The sequence below is a fragment of the Oreochromis aureus genome, linkage group 8, assembly GCF_013358895.1.
Source record: "Oreochromis aureus strain Israel breed Guangdong linkage group 8, ZZ_aureus, whole genome shotgun sequence".
In the NCBI taxonomy this organism is placed as follows: domain Eukaryota; kingdom Metazoa; phylum Chordata; class Actinopteri; order Cichliformes; family Cichlidae; genus Oreochromis; species Oreochromis aureus.
Window position 1 is genome coordinate 13,748,681 of NC_052949.1, and position 16,463 is coordinate 13,765,143.

Sequence of the window (16,463 nt, forward strand, 5' to 3'; positions counted from 1 at the left end):
ATTAGCGTTGGTTCCGTCTCGCGGAAGTTCCCCTTCAAGCAAAACTCAACTCCCACTTTCTCCAAAATGTGTTTATTTTAAAGCAAAACACGCATCATCATGAGTCAAAAATATCCATGCGCTGTTTGTAGTAAATAAAAGGAAAATTAACCATTTATGGTTGAAAATTGCTACAAATAAAGTCCTTTCTTAAGTTTCATTTTCTTTAATCTTCTTTTGGATCCATATTTTGTTTTGGCGTCTCTGAAGAAATGTTCGAATGTTTAGATCTTTTTCCCCTGTGGATCATTTCGCCTCCATTCTCCCCTTCCTCGCGCTCCAGTCTGCCTCTTTTCACGAAATGATTTATCCTTGATTCGAGGCTCTCGCAGCACGGGCGCTCCAGGAGCGGCCGGTAATTTCTCTGCCTGCTGCCTTCTACCAGCCAGCAGTGGTTGGAGGACACAGCTCCTGTGGATGAAGAGCAGTGAGACAGTTTGTACAATGTTTTTTCACAGCAGGCATTTTGACTCGTGTCAAAGCAGATAACTGGCTGAACTAAATAGGTGCATTCCTAGATCCTGAAAAAAAAAATACTCAGACATCCTAGAAATACAGGCACATCCACTTCATTAGGTACAACTGGTTGTTAGCGCAAATATCTAATCGGCTAATCACAATGGAGCAAATCATTATATTTAGATGGATTCAAGACGCCCTGACGTTTAAACAGAGCATCAGAATAGGGAAGACTGTAGTTGGTGGCAGATGAGCTGGACTGAGTTTTTAAGAAACGATTACTTTACTGGGATTTTCCAGTAGAAGAGGTCAAACCTTTAGGTAGATGGGCTACAGCAGCAGAAGCCCACACCAAGTGCCACTCCTCTCAGATAAGAATAGAAAACTGAGGGTTTCCTGTTCTTATCTGCTGCAACATTTGGATGTTTGGATAATAATTTGTTGTAAACACATAAAAGCATGGATCCATCCTGCCTTCTATCAATGGTTCACGCCGGTGACAGTGTCATAGTGTGGAGGATATTTTCTTGGCACACTTTGGGACCCTTATTTAAACTCCACAGTCTTCCATGGTCAACCCATCTTCTGATGGTTACTTCCAGCAGGATAACACAAGAATTATGGCAGTTGTGAAGGTAAAAGGAACAACATGTACCTAATAAAGTGGCCTGTAAGCTCATATCCACACACAAAACAACCGAAATGAGATGAAGAAATCATGTATAACAACCACACGGAGACACAAAATATCCCAAACGTGACTCGATATAATCATCATGACACTAAACATTCAGAAATGCATAAAACAGCAAAATTTAGGCAAAAAAATGACAATAGAAATATGTACACAAATCACAAAATTTAAAAAAAATACTATAAAAAATACAGTAAATAACCACAAAACAACTAAAATTATGCAAAACATAACTTGAGAGAAACTATTTAAATGCCTTAAAAACCTTCACTTCTCTTATCCAGCTTCTCACCTCGGTCTTCCAAGCCCTGGATCATCCCCTGCAGGACGTGGGCCTTCACCGCGCTCTGGGTCCAGTGCTGCTGCAGTGCAGCCAGGACAAAGCCCCCCTCTTCACTCTCCCGCGTCCAGCTCAGGCCTTCAAAGTGGCAGTCGTACAGCACCAAAGGGTAGTCTACTGCCATGCTGAAGATGACACAGATTCATATGATAAATATATTATTTTTATTTGAATATTTTAACCACTTCTACAGCAATCACCTGTACTGGGGCTTCCTGGGGTTATTCTCCACATCCAGGAGCTGATTGATTATATCTGGGGCTTCCAGCTTCTGTCCAATCAACAGAAGCACCGCCATCATGCAGCGTACCTGGAGCACATAAAAGGAAATAACCAAAAATTCACTACATACCACGAAACCATTCAACCTTAAACTCCATGAGATGCTGCATCTGACATCCTCTGATCCGGTTTCTCTAAATCTGAACTTTCACATTAAAAAAAATGTTTGCAAGAAATGAGGGGTAAAGGGAAAGCAGTGAAGAGTAACTCTCTCCTGGTACCTGGTGGTAAAGGAAGGCTAATCCTTTGATCTCGAATATGAAGAGGTCATACTGGTCTGTGCTGGAGGCGTGCTGAGGCTGCGCAGGCTTGACTGTGGCTGATAAGATGGTCCTCTCGAACTGCAGGACACCGTTGCCCACATCCATTTTACACAGGTTCCTGAAGTCGTGAGTCCCCTCATATCTGCCGGGTGCAAGGAGGTTGTCAAATCAGGGCTAAGTTTTAAAGGAGTGTTTACCTTTTATGTGTTCTCCACCCACCTTTTAGCAGCTTCCGCCATCAGCGCCACATCCAGAGATCCTCGGGGGAAGTAGTAGCGGTACGTGCGGGACTGACAGTCAAAGCGTGCGCTGAAACCCTCCGCTACTGGCGCCCAGTCCAAGACCCTGATGTCCTGCGGCAGGACTCTGTTCAGCATCTTCACGTATGGAAGCTCAGAGGTGGCAGAAGAAGCGGCTTTGGTACTGACGTCAACATTTTCAGGCAGCGTGATGCCCAAACCGGCACAAAACTGCGTGGAGCGCAAGTCGATGGTTATGACCTGCGGGGGAAAAATTAACCACATGAAAAACTATTAATAGTATTAAGGTACAGAGTCTTTTCAGGTTAAAATGGAGGTCGATGATAAGCTGTGGTAACCCCTAAAGGGGGCAGCCGCCAGAAGGAGGATATGAGTAAAAAAATATGTATCCCTGCTAACTCACTTGGGAAAAAGCACTGACTCCTTTATCAGTGCGCCCACAGCGGTGGTAATTGGAACTCTGGCGGTCCTGGATCAGCCGAGTCTTTAGCAGGGCTTCAAAGAGTCTGGCCTCCACGGTGTTGTCCGTGTTCTCCTGGACTGCAAACCCCTGATAGGCCCACCCCAGGTAAGCCAGCCGCAGAGCCACATGGCGCCGGGGGTGTGCAGAGAAGTCAAAAGGACGATCTTTTCCTGATTTCTTTCTCTCCTTTTTGCTGCTGCCAGTGTTCCCATCAGATTTACAGTCTTCATTAAGGGATGGACTGGATGACATTTCAACATCTCCAGTTTCACTACTCTCTTTCAGCTGGGACCTGAGCTTCTCCAGCTCAGCCTCCAGCTCCTTTATCCGCTGGATTAAAACATCTGACATTCTGCCTGAAAGAAAGAACAAAAGAAAGAACAGTTATTTAAAATATTACTTAAATATTTCTACAAATAATCAGCGCAGCTTATATTCAATGAAGCCTACGTAATCATCTCCTCTTACTTTAATTCATGTCAAAGTTTATTTAGGCGTTTTTTTGGTTAACTGTACTACAACTGGCCTTATTTTTATAAAGTGAACTGAACGCTACACACAGCCTGCTAGCTAGTGAACGAAGTTAGATACGAGGGATTTAGTGGGATTAACGAGGCCGTAAATGACATTACAGTCAATCTGTGTTTTTACCTGTATTTTCAGTCTCGATGTTTTCGATTATTCTGCTCCTCTGTTAGTTTTGCTTCTGGCTGTCGGGATCACGCATGCTACTCTCCCCGCTGATAGTTTTATCGGGAGGCGGACGAATTTTGCCAACGGACACATTTCCCCCCTGCATGGGATTTCTGGGAAATGGAGTTTAGTTGCTTAAATTGTCGTCAGCCGATGACTGCCATACTTAACAGTTATTTTTATACTCCCCATGAGCGAACATACCGTAATATGGGTAAAAAAAAAAAAAAAAGTAGGCCAGAGTGTATTTCTAAAAGTTTGTCTTACACTGTTAATGTATCTACTACAGAAAACTATTATATTTATTTAAGGTAATGGATTTTTACTTTTTTCCTCCCTAGCCTTTTCTTAGCCTAAAGTGCCATGTCCTCAATCATCTTTGTTCAACTTACGTTTAAGTTGTAAAAATGAAAATAATTTGACATTTTTCATTACTGTGTCATGGCTTTCTTTATATTATTATATACCAAATTTTGGTTTTGCTATTATTACATTTATAATGTTTAAGTCTTTGAAGTAGGTTGTGGCACTGAATTGCCTGTCCCCAAACCTACTCTGAGTAGGGCCCCTCGTTAGTCCTCGAGTCACTTAATGTACAGCAGGTTTTGTTTGTTTTGAGGGAAATTCAGTTAATCTCAATTTTATTAGTATAGCGCCAAATCACAACAACAGTCACCTTAAGGCGGTTTATAAGTGAAGGTGAAGACCTTTAAATAACAAAGAAAAGACCCCAAACAATCAACGAAGGGTATGATGATCCCCTATGAACAAGCACTTGGTGACAGTGGGAAGGAAAAACTCAGTTTTAACAAGAAGAAATCTTTGGCAGATCAAGGCTCAGGGAGGGACAGCTATCTGCCTGCTAAATGGTTTAGTGTTTGAGGATGACGGGACAACCATTCGAGCTATTATGGTTTTGTATTTTTTTAATAGTTTGTGTTAGTTTTAGTCTTTTTAATTCATAGTGTATGGATCACACATGCCAGGTACGATTTAGTAAAATCAGTACAGGTATTACAATAAAAACACATAACTTTTTGAAAGCATTTGGATCACATTCTTGTAGACATCCGCACCTTGGAAATCATCTACCAGACTTTTATTACCCTTTTTCACCCCATGTTTCAGATGAAAGATGACACAGTACTTTAATTCACAGTGACTGAGAAGCTCCTACAAAGGAACCATGCGAAATCTTCTATTTTCCTTTCCAATGCACCTTCCTCATGATTCCTGTTTTGTTTGTTTGTTTGTTTGTTTTTTGTCAGGTCAGGAGAACAGGAGTTCAAAAACCAGAGGGGCGGACATAGGGCAGTTATGCCTATATTTTGTAAAGGGATCCACAGCACCAACACTTGTCTTTAGACATCACAAAGAGGTGAAAAAACAAACAAAGAAAAAAACTGAAACTGAGCTGAAACTGTGTTTCTTTCCTCCAGCTGTTTGTGAGAGTCTTTTCATTTTTTTACATAGCAGTAGCTTCACAGGGTAAGTGGCACAGCAGTGCTGTCAGGCACAACTGTTAATTATTCCAGATGGAGAGACAGAATCAGTCGGGCTCTTACATTAAATCACAGTCTGCTCTTTTCTACACCTCCGATTACACATTACATGGCACGTAATCACAGTATAGTGTTTGTCTGCCGTGTCACAAATAGGCTACCAAACTAATTCCAGCTGTGGAAACAATAAAAAGTAAAAAAAAACTTTTTTATAGAAAACAATATTTTTGGTTCAATATGTATATTTTTAAGATTAAAAATCTGTGTTGAAACCGTATTGATCATAATTATTGTACGTATGGGTGTTTTCCACGTGATTTTCCCTCACAAACATTCAAAATGTTTTAACGGTTTCAATTTTATTTGTTTAGTGCCAAATCACAACTTCAGTCAGCTCAGTACAGTGAAACCTCCAACATGAGCAAGCACTTGAACAGCAGAACCAGGCCCGGAGAAGGGCAGTCATCAGGTAGTCTGTATATCAGGTTTAGATGAAGTGTATTTACCCACAGAATTTTCATTATTAAGGAAATTTAAAATCTGAAATTAATGAATAAAATTAATTTTTCAAACACAGAAAGCCGATTTGGCTAAAAACATTATATTTTGTTGTGGTACATCATTGCACTCTCTGCTCATTAAAGGGCCAATTCACCCAAAAACAAAACAAGCAAATAATGACTGTCCATCTGTAGAAGTGGATCCAAAGTTTGGAAATGCTGATCCAGCTGTACTGTATGTCATGGCCCTGGGTCAGTCGACCCTGTGTTTTGAATTTATGAACTCTCTATTATTACTTATTATGCGATCCCAACATTGTGTAATATTTATATTCTTTCTGGTAGTAATCCTCGTAGTGTGTCTTGTTCTCTTTTGTAAATTCCTTTAGCGTTTATGTGTCTCTTATTTTTTTCTTCCTCCTGTGTCAAGTCTCTTGTGAAGTTCATTCATGTGTCTGTAATTCCCAGTTTAGATTCCAATAAGCTTTCAGTTTTCCTTTTGTATTTTATGCTTCATTTTGTTTTTTGGTTGTTAGCCTGAATAAATGTTTCACTTTTAGCTCACCACCATCTGCCTCTATGTTTTCTGCATTTGGGTCCTCACAAACTTCGCAATTTATGGCAAACTAGCGCAGTCAATTCTCGTTTTTTAAAGACATTAGAGAGAAAGCCTGTAAAATCATTCAACCCTGGAAAAGAACAGATAAAAATATAACTAAAAGCCTAAAATTAAAGAATCCATGCCCATGATCAGTGTACGTAACCTTCAAACATAATACACACACTTTTAGTTGTTAAAAACTACTTAAGCAACACACAAAAACCCAGAAGCGATCACATGTTTATTAATTATGTGCATTGTAAGCATGAATGTCAGTTTATAATAGATTTTTTCACCATTATAGCAGATCAATTTCTCTTTGTTAGATACCAGCTGCAATTATAGCAAGTATGTAGATAAGATTTTTTTCTAAATGCAGAATCTAGACACAGTCGAGCATCCAGACATAATAGAGCAGTGATGATGCATTAGCTGATGTTTTCGTAGTTCTTTCGCTTAATGTCCAGACACAAGCACACCCCGACTAATACTCCAAAAACCTGCAACAGGGATAAGGTCAGAAGTTACTGGCTGCAAATGAACTCAATGGCACACCCAAAAGGTTATTTTCTTGTTCTGAAAAAAGTAATTATTTCTGCATTTCATCACCTGAGGCAGTCAGGATGAGACAGGCTTTATTATCATTCAAGTTATCCTCTGCTATTTAAATATTCCTTACAATATTTGCTACTGCTGGAAACTAAATTACTAAATCACTCCAGTATACATGTTTTTATTTTTATGTGGAGACATTTGGGGTATCTTGAAATGTTTGACATTTCTGATTTTTCTTCATCTTTTTTCCACCTAATACAGATTAAAATTAACCTTTTGGGCTCACACTGGCTCCTGCACAGTTAATCAGTAGGTAAGTGTACTGGATTGGCATTTAAACTGATCATTTCTTACAGTAATATGAGATTTACTCTTGCAATATGAGCATTTTGCTTCACACTTAAATGTGAGCAAGGGGAAATTGCAGAAGCTTACCTCCGTGACTCCAAGAGCAATGCAGACAGCGCCGACCCACACCAGATTTTTCAACAGGAAGACACCGATTGCCCAGAGGCAGCCCTGAGGAGGATCGCACGGTCATAAAATACAGTATTTGTTTGCAGAAAATAGATGAAAATTGCTTGAAATGTTTTCCCGTCAGACCTTTTTATGTGCCTTCTCCTTGTCCTGTCCACAGCCCTCACTCTTCACCACGCAGCAGGAATCTGGCACGGCGTCGTGCTTTCCCCAGCCCGTGCTCTGGGACCAGTCGGCATAGCTGTCCGCACCACAACACTTGAACTGCAACGATAACAACACTGTGATAATGAAGCACTAAAGCTGTATTAATCACTGGTTCACAATAAATATTCTTCAAGTGTTGCTTTGTAGAAAGTCAGTTTGTCTACTTAACTACTAATTTTCACACAGATGCTGAAGGCCTGTTATTTACCCTTACTAGCCACTTTATTAGGTACACCTTGCTAGTATTGGGTTGGACCTCCTTTTACCTTCAGAGCTGCCTTAATTCTTCATGACAAAGATTCAACAAGTTGCTGTAAACATTCCTCAGAGATTATTTACAAAACCATTTTGAGTGTTAGGATTTTAGAGCAAGCATCAGGTTTTCCCCTCTGTTTTCTTTCTTTCTTTTGCAAGCTCAGATCAGTAACCCTTGTGTCTCATCTGCTTTCTAGTTTCTTATCTGAAGCTCCTGCCTCACTGCTTTGAGAGCTCGCTTCGCTTCCCTTCTGCAGTCAGAAGCCCACAGCCGGACCAGCTCCAGATCAACACTTGGGTTTTGTGATTCTCTTTGGAAACATGGACTCACCTGAAACTCACCTGTCTTCCTACACTCCAATAAGCCACATTCTTCACCTTTATCTCTGAGCCTCACCCTGCCCAACAGATACTACTCCCATAGCTTGACACACTACGCTGACATGTAAGCCTTCAAACTTAAACCCCCTAAGTAATTCCAGCATTCTTCTCATTGCTGGTCTTTGTTAACTACCCTCTCGCGCTTTGCAGATTGTCTTCACACTCTTATATTAAAGTTAGTCATCTTAATCTGACTGTAAACAAGAGCACTCAGATAGAGCAACTCCCCCCGAATAGCAGAGGCAATACTGAACCTTTGATGTTTTATGATGTTTTTATTACAACATGCTGATGTCAGCCTGCTTTTATAACAACCATATAATATCCATAAAATTTGTGAGTAATATAAAATTTTTACTGATTTTCACATTTGGCGTGACCTCGGCCTTGACTTTGACCCGTTTTTCACCTAAATTAAATCAGCTTTTGCATCCAGCAATGCACAAAATATGAACGTGTCATCTTGAAAACTGTGGACATTAGAAGATGGGTACACTGTGGGTCACAATGACATGGAGATGTTCAGCAATGATACTCATTTGGTACTAAGAGGGTGAAGAGAGTATCTTCTGCTGCATTAAACCACCAAGAGCTTGAATCATTGATACAATGCAGGATGGAGCCACGCTTTCATGTTTACACCAGATTCTGACCTCACCATCTGAATGTTGCAGCAGAAATTTAAACCAGGCATCATTTTCCCATCGAGAGAGGAAATGAGTCCCTTTAAGGGGTTTTGGCACTTCCTCCAATCCATCAGGTGTTTCTCGAAAATACAAAACATTACAGTGGGCTCTGGGTGTCACCTTTTCCTGAATTTTGTCGATTGCATGTCTCCTCTCAGGGCTATAGTCGTTAATCACTTCCTGTGCTTTGGCGTTGACACCATTAGCCATCTGCAGAAGGGCGGCCTACAGAGAAAATCAGATAAAATTACCAGAACAGACACTAGAACTTAGATATATTTTAAGCAATGCTACTGATATTATGACTGGAGAACCACTGCTAATGGTAAAATTTGACCTTGATCTCAAGTAGTTCCTTTTTGGTGCGATTTTAGTGTCTTACCCTACTGCGAAATATATAAAAAGCGGCTCCTGTGAGGACCTCCAAGAGGATGATCACTATCAGGATGCAGATGAACTATAGATAAAGAAAGTGAACACTGTTAGAGATCTCCAGAACATCTCCAGTGCTCATTAAAAAAAAGTTTTTGAAAGAATCTCCACTTAATCACATTTCATTTCATTACAGTACTTACACAAGCAACCATAGATGAACTATTAAAGAATGCACCAATGTGGCCCAAGAGGGATACGAAGGCTATGATGACCCCTACTGCAATGAGGACTATAGTGATTTTAGACAAGTTGCTCCCTGCAAAGGTGCCGATATCTGAGTACGTCGAGTACTGCAGCACTCCTATAGTGATGAGGGCAACCCCAGACAGCTGAAAAAGAAGTTTAATAACAGGACAGCAATGTAGTGCTTTACATGGAAACACTAAATTAAAAGAGGTTGGTTTTGTTCATTCCTGTCAATACTACCTCATTTTTACAGTACTGTGACAAAGTATTTGCCCTTGTCCTTATATCTAATTTTTTTTGCCTATTTGTTACATTTACATATTTCAGTGTTTAATATAAACTTACCTCTCCCTATGTTAAAAAGTAAAAGCAATTTCTAACGCTTTTAGACTCCAGCAAATGAAGCAAATTTGGAACAGTGGTGAACTTTCCCAGGAGTGGCCGTCCTACCAAAATTACTCCAAGAGTGCATCGATGACTCATCCAGGAGGTCACAAAAGACCCCAGAACAACATTTAAAGACCTGTAGGCTTCACTTATATTAGCTGAGGTCAACGTTCATAATTCAATAATAACAAAGAGACTGGGTAAAAATGGCATTCATGGAAGAAAACCACTGCTGACCACAGAGAACGGAAGAAGCACAAAGGCTCGTCTAACATTTGGCAGAAAATATGGATAGACATTCGGTGGACGAACAAGATATAAGCTAAACTTTCTGGAAGGTTTGAGTCCCGTTACATCATAAAACTATCCATCCATCCATCCATCTTCATCCGCTTTATCCGAGGCCGGGTCGTGGGGGCAGCAGCCTAAGCAGAGAAGCCCAGACCTCCCTCTCCCAGCCACCTCCTCCAGCTTATCCGGGGAACACCAAATGCGTTCCCAGGCCAGCCGAGATATAATCTCTCCAGCGTGTCCTGGGTCTGCCCTGGGCCTCCTCCCGTGGGACATGCCTGGAACACCTCACCCAGGAGGCGCCCAGGAGGCATCCTTGTCAGATGCCCGAACCACCTCAACTGGCTCCTTTCGATGTGGAGGAGCAGCGGCTCTACTCTGAGCCCCTCCCGGATGGCCGAACTTCTCACCCTATCTCTAAGGGAGAGGCCAGCCACCCTTCGGAGGAAGCTCATTTCTGCCGCTTGTATCCGCGATCTCGTTCTTTCGGTCACTACCCACAGCTCGTGGCCATAGGTGAGGGTAGGGACGTAGATCGACCGGTAAATTGAGAGCTTTGCTTTTACACTCAGCTCCCTCTTCACCACGACGGACCGGTGCAGCGTCCGCATCACTGCAGCCGCAGCACCAATCCGTCTGTCGATCTCCGGCTCCCTTCTCCCATCACTCGCGAACAAGACCCCGAGATACTTGAACTCCTCCACTTGGGGCAGGAACTCATCCCCGACCCGGAGTGGGCACTCCACCCTTTTCCGGCTGAGAACCATGGCCTCAGATTTGGAGGTGCTTATGAACAGAACCGGTGACAAAGGGCAGCCCTGGCGGAGCCCATCACCCACCGGGAACGAGTCCGACTTATTGCCGGCAATGCGAACCAAACTCTTGCAACGGTTGTATAGGGATCGAATGGCCCGTAGCAATGACCCGCCAATTTCCGGGGGCGAGGTCACTGAGGCAGTTAAACAACTCCTTGGTGGCAGAGCCCCTGGTGTTGATGAAGTCCGCCCCGAGTTCCTGAAGGCTCTGGATGTTGTAGGGCTGTCCTGGTTGACACGCCTCTACACCCCTGGACTGGCAGACCAGGGTGGTGGTCCCCATCTTTAAGAAGGGAGACCGGAGGGTGTGTTCCAACTACAGGGGGATCACACTCCTCAGCCTCCCTGGGAAAGTCTATGCCAGGGTGCTGGAAAGGAGAGTTCGTCCGTTAGTCGAACCTCGGATACAGGAGGAACAATGCGGTTTTCGTCCTGGTCACGGAACACTGGATCATAAAACTAACACAATATTTTATAAACAGAACATCACACCAGCAGTCAAACATGGTGGTGGTGTGTGATAGTCTGGGGCTTTGTAGCTACTTCAGGACCTGGACGAGTTGCTGGAACTGATCAGAATTGGCCAGAAAATCCTGAAGGAGAATTTCTGGCCATCAGTTTGTGCCCTGAAGCTCAAGAGCACTTATTATGCAGCAGGACAATGATGTGAAACACATCATTAAGTCCACCTCTGGACAGCTGGATAGCTTTTCACTCAATAAATGAAGTCCCCCTTTAAAAACTGGATTTAGTATATGTTATTTTGTCCTTTATAATCACACGACCATTGCCTGTTATTGGATTTTTGCCCTTTGACAGCTTTGTGATTGGATTGTTTGCTCTCACTGACTGCCTACCAGTGTGTGACATGTGGCTGGATTAAAAACTTGTTTGGGTCCCCTACTTCAGCGTAACACGGCGTTATTTGCATTTCATAAAATTTGAATGTGTGTATTGCTGGCACAGAAAGTTATCAACCTTAATAATACATCTCAAAAGTATGATATTTTTCTTGAAATATTTTTAAAATAGATATATTTCATAAAGGTTATTCTGTGTGGGTTACACATCATGCACCAGTTAATATTTAGGACATAAAATTTCTGGAGAGTGCACAGGACACCGTGCAGGTTTATCTGGCGATGATACTGATTAGCTTCTAAATTTGTTACAGTTCCCTTTGCTCAGCTCAGCTGCTGCAACCCCACAAGACAGGTTAATACGAGTGTGTTTTGGAAATTTGGAAGGGCAAATCAAGTCTCTTGATGCATGTGTATCTTCCCTTGGATAATCCAGCATGTGGTCAAAGTTTCCTGGACTTCTAAAGATAAGATACGAGTGATTAAATTTTGGCTTTATTCTTTCTTTACCTCTACTACTTCTGCTCTTTATTCCAATCTTTCTATGATATTACCTATCAGTGCTATCAATCATCACTTAGATAGAACAGAATTACTCTATTACTCACCAAGAAGAGCGTGTTGAAGAAAATGAAGCAACACTTGATGCTGAAGAAACTGCACATTTTGAGGTGGTCTGAGCAAATAATAAATAAGTGAATCCAGAAGGTTGCAGACTTCCCTCAATCCAAATACGAGTCGAGTCAGGGTGAATAGAGTGCAATTCAGTGGCGAGTGTGTCATATGACCCTATGGAAATGAACCGGCAGTCCGATAGCTTTCAAGTTGTTGTAGGTATCTTTTGAATGCATCAAGCCTGTCTTTGCATAGAGGCGTCACACGTCAGTGAGTACAAACTGTGCCGTAATATACGGTCATTTAAATACTTGGAATTTCACTCTATAAACAATCTATAAATCTAAAAGGTCTCCCCCAAATATGAAGATGTTTTGTCTTTTTAATGTTGCAGATGTTCTGCCTCTCTTTGTAGTTGTTTTGGGACCTTCAGGTGATGTGCAGGATCATCTGTAACCAGTATTCAGAGCTCTTTGATCTCTGTAAATTATTTAGATCTTATTGTGATTATTTTGTCTCATTTTGATCAGTTTCTGTATGCAGTCTGTTTTGTAGATCACAATCAGGCGTAGCCGGGCCTCACCTTGTGCCAGCGGTTGCTAGTCAGTAATCCATACATATCCCCTGCAATGTAGACACTGCAGTGTGAATATTATTGAAGCAGATCAATTTTCATGACTAATATGTTTAAAATAACATGCCATGACACTAAACACTAAACAAAAATGTGCAATTTAAGTGTTTGTTTCTGTATTCTTATTAAAATCCCAATTAAAAGAAATCAACTTTCACCACAAGATTTTTCTAAATGTTGGAATATTTTTATTTAGTATTATTGTTTTAATTTTTTTTAGGTCCAGATAAGTAAAATTTGCATTTTTGTCTCAAAAAAAAAGAAATTCAGTTTTCTGTCCCAACTCTGAGCAACTGCAGCACTGTGATTATCTGATCTTGCTTCGGGCTCCTTCCTTCTGTTTGCAGACCAAGCACTTTCTCACAGCTTCCCCACCAATACGTGGATCTCGGGCCGCCTGGCCTGACTCCACAGGCTTGAAAAGGACTGAGGCCTCTGGCTGCAGGACAATAATTTCCATCACAGTGACCTTGAAATGAGAGGCAGGGATGCTTGTCGCACACTGCCAGAGTTCTCTTTGTTTCTCACATCTTTTTGTATTCTTTTCCTTCTTCCTTCCTCTTTCGTTCTTCTTTGATGTTTGCTTTTTTTCCCTCTCCTGCTTTCTCAGAGCTCAGGTCAGACTGCCTCGACCTGTGAAGAACAATGCTGCATCATATTTTTCTCTGTTTTCCCCTTTAACTACCGGATTGCAGGCTCTTTGAACGTCTGTGTAAAGGTTTCCTTCAAGAAGCAGTAATCATTAGAGAACTAACAGAGGGTTGGCTGTCAGTCGGGAGGCAGGTTTATCTGTTGCATCACAAGCCATTTGTGTTCACTCATGTCTGTGGTTTTGTCTGCCTTCCTCTCATCACTGAGTCTCTGTCTGTGGAGCCTTATCTGCTGGTTCTTATTTGCCTGCAGGATAAAGAAGAATATTTGAGATTACTTGAGTGAAGTCTGCTTCAGTGCTGATAGTTTAGCAAAGCAGTCAATTTTTATGACTTGAAAAAGTTAAACCCAGGACTTGGATGAACTTAAATATTCTCATGGATAGATCTTAAACGCCAGTGAATTTATTTTTTCAGCAAAGCAAACAATGACAGATTTTATCACCTCTGCAGTGCGAGGCATATAACCACAGGGGGGCTCCATTTCCCCCCATTTAACTGTAATAACACTTGCACAGACATTCACTAATATTTGGACTTCCATTGCTTCGATGTCACAGAGTGATGGAGAGATGGAGTCTGCATGTCTCTGAAGGAGTTTGTGGGAACGGGACGCAAAATGATTACAACATAGTCTGCATGTCTTTGAAGGACGTCACGAGAACAAGAAGAAAAATCATTACCATAGATGGAGTAGTCAGTCAGGGACGGAGAACATCGTCCTTCCTTCTCTTTGCTTTTCCTGTTTTGAATTCCAGGGGACTTTGTCAAAAGTTTATGTGACTTCCGCTTGATAAGAATCATTAGTCGGGAACGAGCTTAGACTCTAAAGCTGTGCTGTCTTGGATTAATGAATATTAATGAAAAATTAATGTTGTTGGACAAAGACGCAATTTTTTTTAGTTTTGCCTCTGTGTGGATAATAAAAGCTACACAAGACTTTCTCAAGACGAAGGACAATGCTGCAACCCAAGAGTTTCTCATGGCAACAACATTCTTCAATGCCCAAGTCAGTCACCTGATCTCAACCCAGCAGAGCATGTGTTTCAGTTATTAAATACACAACTGAATGCATGAAGACTCACAACCAAGCAGCAGCTGAAGGTGGCTGCAGTAAAGGCCTAACTGTGCATCTCAAGTCTAGTATTTAAGTATCCTTAATATATTGATTTTGGGAGGGTTACATAAATCTGAAGTCGGCACTTCAGTCGCACATTGACTGCTTGAGTTAAAATCCACTGAGGTTACATTACAAAAATTGTGTCTTTTGTCCTGCAAATGATCGAGCTAACTGTATTTTGTACAATAATGATGTTATCCTATAGTAGATGGATCCATAAAGTGCATGTGCTGATTGCATTAAACAGTTTCTTTTCGATCACATATGGTTTATTTCTAAATAATATGAGATTCGATTAAGAAAGACAGAAACTTGATGGTGTATTTTCTGTTTTTATCTTTAGATTTTAGAGAAAAGCACAGCATCTACATACATTTTAAGATTCATGCAAAATTGTAAAACTGATGCATTGCATTCCAGTACCTGCCCTTTGTCACCATCAGTACCCTGTTAATCATTTATGGGTCTGCTCCATCAATCTGTATGCTTTGAGCAGTGGAGATTTGTCTGCAGTCTGATGTAAACTGTGTACCTCACCATATGGGAACACTTACAAATACCAGCCCATGTAACCGTTTCCTTACATTCTTGCACGGAGGAAGAAAAAACACATCATAGGGGTTCGTTAGATGCATGTCGATAGGCTGTTGCTCAACCTGTTGTTGGTGTTGAATGCAAAGCAGAAGAAGAATTTGTTGCTTGTTCTGATAATCATTCGGCCACAATTAGGTCAGCATCAACCGGTTTACATGACAGATTTAGAAAGTAAAAGTAAAATGCCTTGAAAACTTATGTAGTGAATAGCTTTCGTTTTTCAGTTATATTCCTGCTATAAAGGTTTTATGTGAGTAGAGATCAGGTCCCTATAGCGCTATAAAATCTGCAGCAGGACTCCCTAAGTAGCAGTACTGCACATGCACAATTATGTATCAGTATTTGGTTCATCTAGGGTTCATAAGGTTTTTGCACTATTACTTTTTAGAGAAATTGTATTAACATCTACTATAATATGAATCATTTTTGGTTGCAGAATTTTAAATTAAACACAAGTATAGGTTAGCAGAGTACCCTCAATAACAAGATACACTTTCAGAGTAGTATCAGAAAGAAAAGAAAGCCCTGAAGGCATTTAAACGAGCTTCACATGGCCGTAAGGTAGACCAGAGAAAACCAGTCTGTAGCTAGCAACTGTTCAACAATAGAGTAATGAAAGCACACGTTGGAGACACACCCAACCAGCAGCTTTCCCATATCAATAGAATTAAAGGTGTCTCATTTACAAGTGGTGCTCACTGTGGTCACATGGTCACCCGTCTCTACTTTCTGTCAAAGAAAGTCAACCCCACAAACCCACAGTTACAGAGATTCACTTCAGTGACATGTCTCAGTGTTGTGTGCTGCTCACCTGAGTGAATGCACAGTAGAAAAAGCTGTCCTACTGGCTCTTCTTGATTCCTGCAGTGGCTCTGGCGGTGTGGCTCCGCAGGTATATAAGAGAGTAAAATGGCTCAAGGAAGCTGACTGTGGGAACTGTACTCATGTTTTGAGAAGAAATACTATTTATATTCATGCAGGTAAGTGTTTTTTTACTCTCCTTTGGTGTGTGTTGCTTTTAATCCTCACCTTATTGTGTTATTTTTCTCTTCAGCTTGAGTGTTTTCTTCCTCCCACACATTTCCTAACCTCTCTTAGTGCCTCCTTTGTTTTCTGTCACATGTGTTTCTGTCTTTCCTTCTGTTCTCGGTGCAGAGGGTCAGTGGGGGCTGGACATGTGTGCTTCTAATTATCCGTCTGATAAAACTGACCTTTTTCC

General features: G+C 41.3%; 2 protein-coding genes and 1 long non-coding RNA gene across 3 annotated transcripts; all 3 read right to left on the reverse strand.

Annotated features, from left to right (window-relative positions):
• Positions 1 to 52: 52 nt before the first annotated feature.
• pus3 (pseudouridylate synthase 3) lies at positions 53 to 3,665 on the reverse strand. The gene is made up of 7 exons (XM_031749088.2): positions 3,452 to 3,665; positions 2,741 to 3,156; positions 2,297 to 2,577; positions 2,036 to 2,219; positions 1,733 to 1,842; positions 1,485 to 1,657; positions 53 to 450 (listed from the first exon to the last, which is right to left on the reverse strand). The coding sequence occupies exons 2-7, from the start codon at positions 3,149 to 3,151 to the stop codon at positions 206 to 208; spliced, it is 1,404 nt and encodes a 467-aa protein (XP_031604948.1). The 5' UTR covers positions 3,152 to 3,156; positions 3,452 to 3,665; the 3' UTR covers positions 53 to 205.
• Positions 3,666 to 6,320: 2,655 nt separating this feature from the next.
• Positions 6,321 to 12,408, reverse strand: LOC116327499 (CD63 antigen-like). Its single transcript, XM_031749113.1, has 7 exons — positions 12,240 to 12,408; positions 9,233 to 9,421; positions 9,040 to 9,114; positions 8,778 to 8,882; positions 7,255 to 7,392; positions 7,087 to 7,170; positions 6,321 to 6,596 (listed from the first exon to the last, which is right to left on the reverse strand). The coding sequence occupies exons 1-7, from the start codon at positions 12,294 to 12,296 to the stop codon at positions 6,525 to 6,527; spliced, it is 720 nt and encodes a 239-aa protein (XP_031604973.1). The 5' UTR covers positions 12,297 to 12,408; the 3' UTR covers positions 6,321 to 6,524.
• A 658-nt stretch (positions 12,409 to 13,066) lies between these two features.
• LOC120441414 lies at positions 13,067 to 16,419 on the reverse strand. The gene is made up of 3 exons (XR_005614058.1): positions 16,274 to 16,419; positions 16,056 to 16,180; positions 13,067 to 13,777 (listed from the first exon to the last, which is right to left on the reverse strand). It is a non-coding gene; the product is annotated as an uncharacterized LOC120441414 (long non-coding RNA).
• Between the last annotated feature and the right edge of the window lie 44 nt (positions 16,420 to 16,463).

Coding starts and splice junctions, on each gene's coding strand:
- pus3 (XM_031749088.2), bottom strand. CDS start 3,151: ATGTCAGATGTTTTAATCCAGCGGATAAAGGAGCTGGAGGCTGAGCTG. Junction 2,578..2,740: donor GAGTCAGTGCTTTTTCCCAA/GTGAGTTAGCAG, acceptor TTTCCCCCGCAG/GTCATAACCATCGACTTGCG. Junction 1,658..1,732: donor CCCAGGAAGCCCCAGTACAG/GTGATTGCTGTA, acceptor TGTCATCTTCAG/CATGGCAGTAGACTACCCTT.
- LOC116327499 (XM_031749113.1), bottom strand. CDS start 12,296: ATGTGCAGTTTCTTCAGCATCAAGTGTTGCTTCATTTTCTTCAACACG. Junction 9,115..9,232: donor GTTCATCTATGGTTGCTTGT/GTAAGTACTGTA, acceptor CTTTATCTATAG/TTCATCTGCATCCTGATAGT. Junction 7,171..7,254: donor AGGAGAAGGCACATAAAAAG/GTCTGACGGGAA, acceptor GATCCTCCTCAG/GGCTGCCTCTGGGCAATCGG.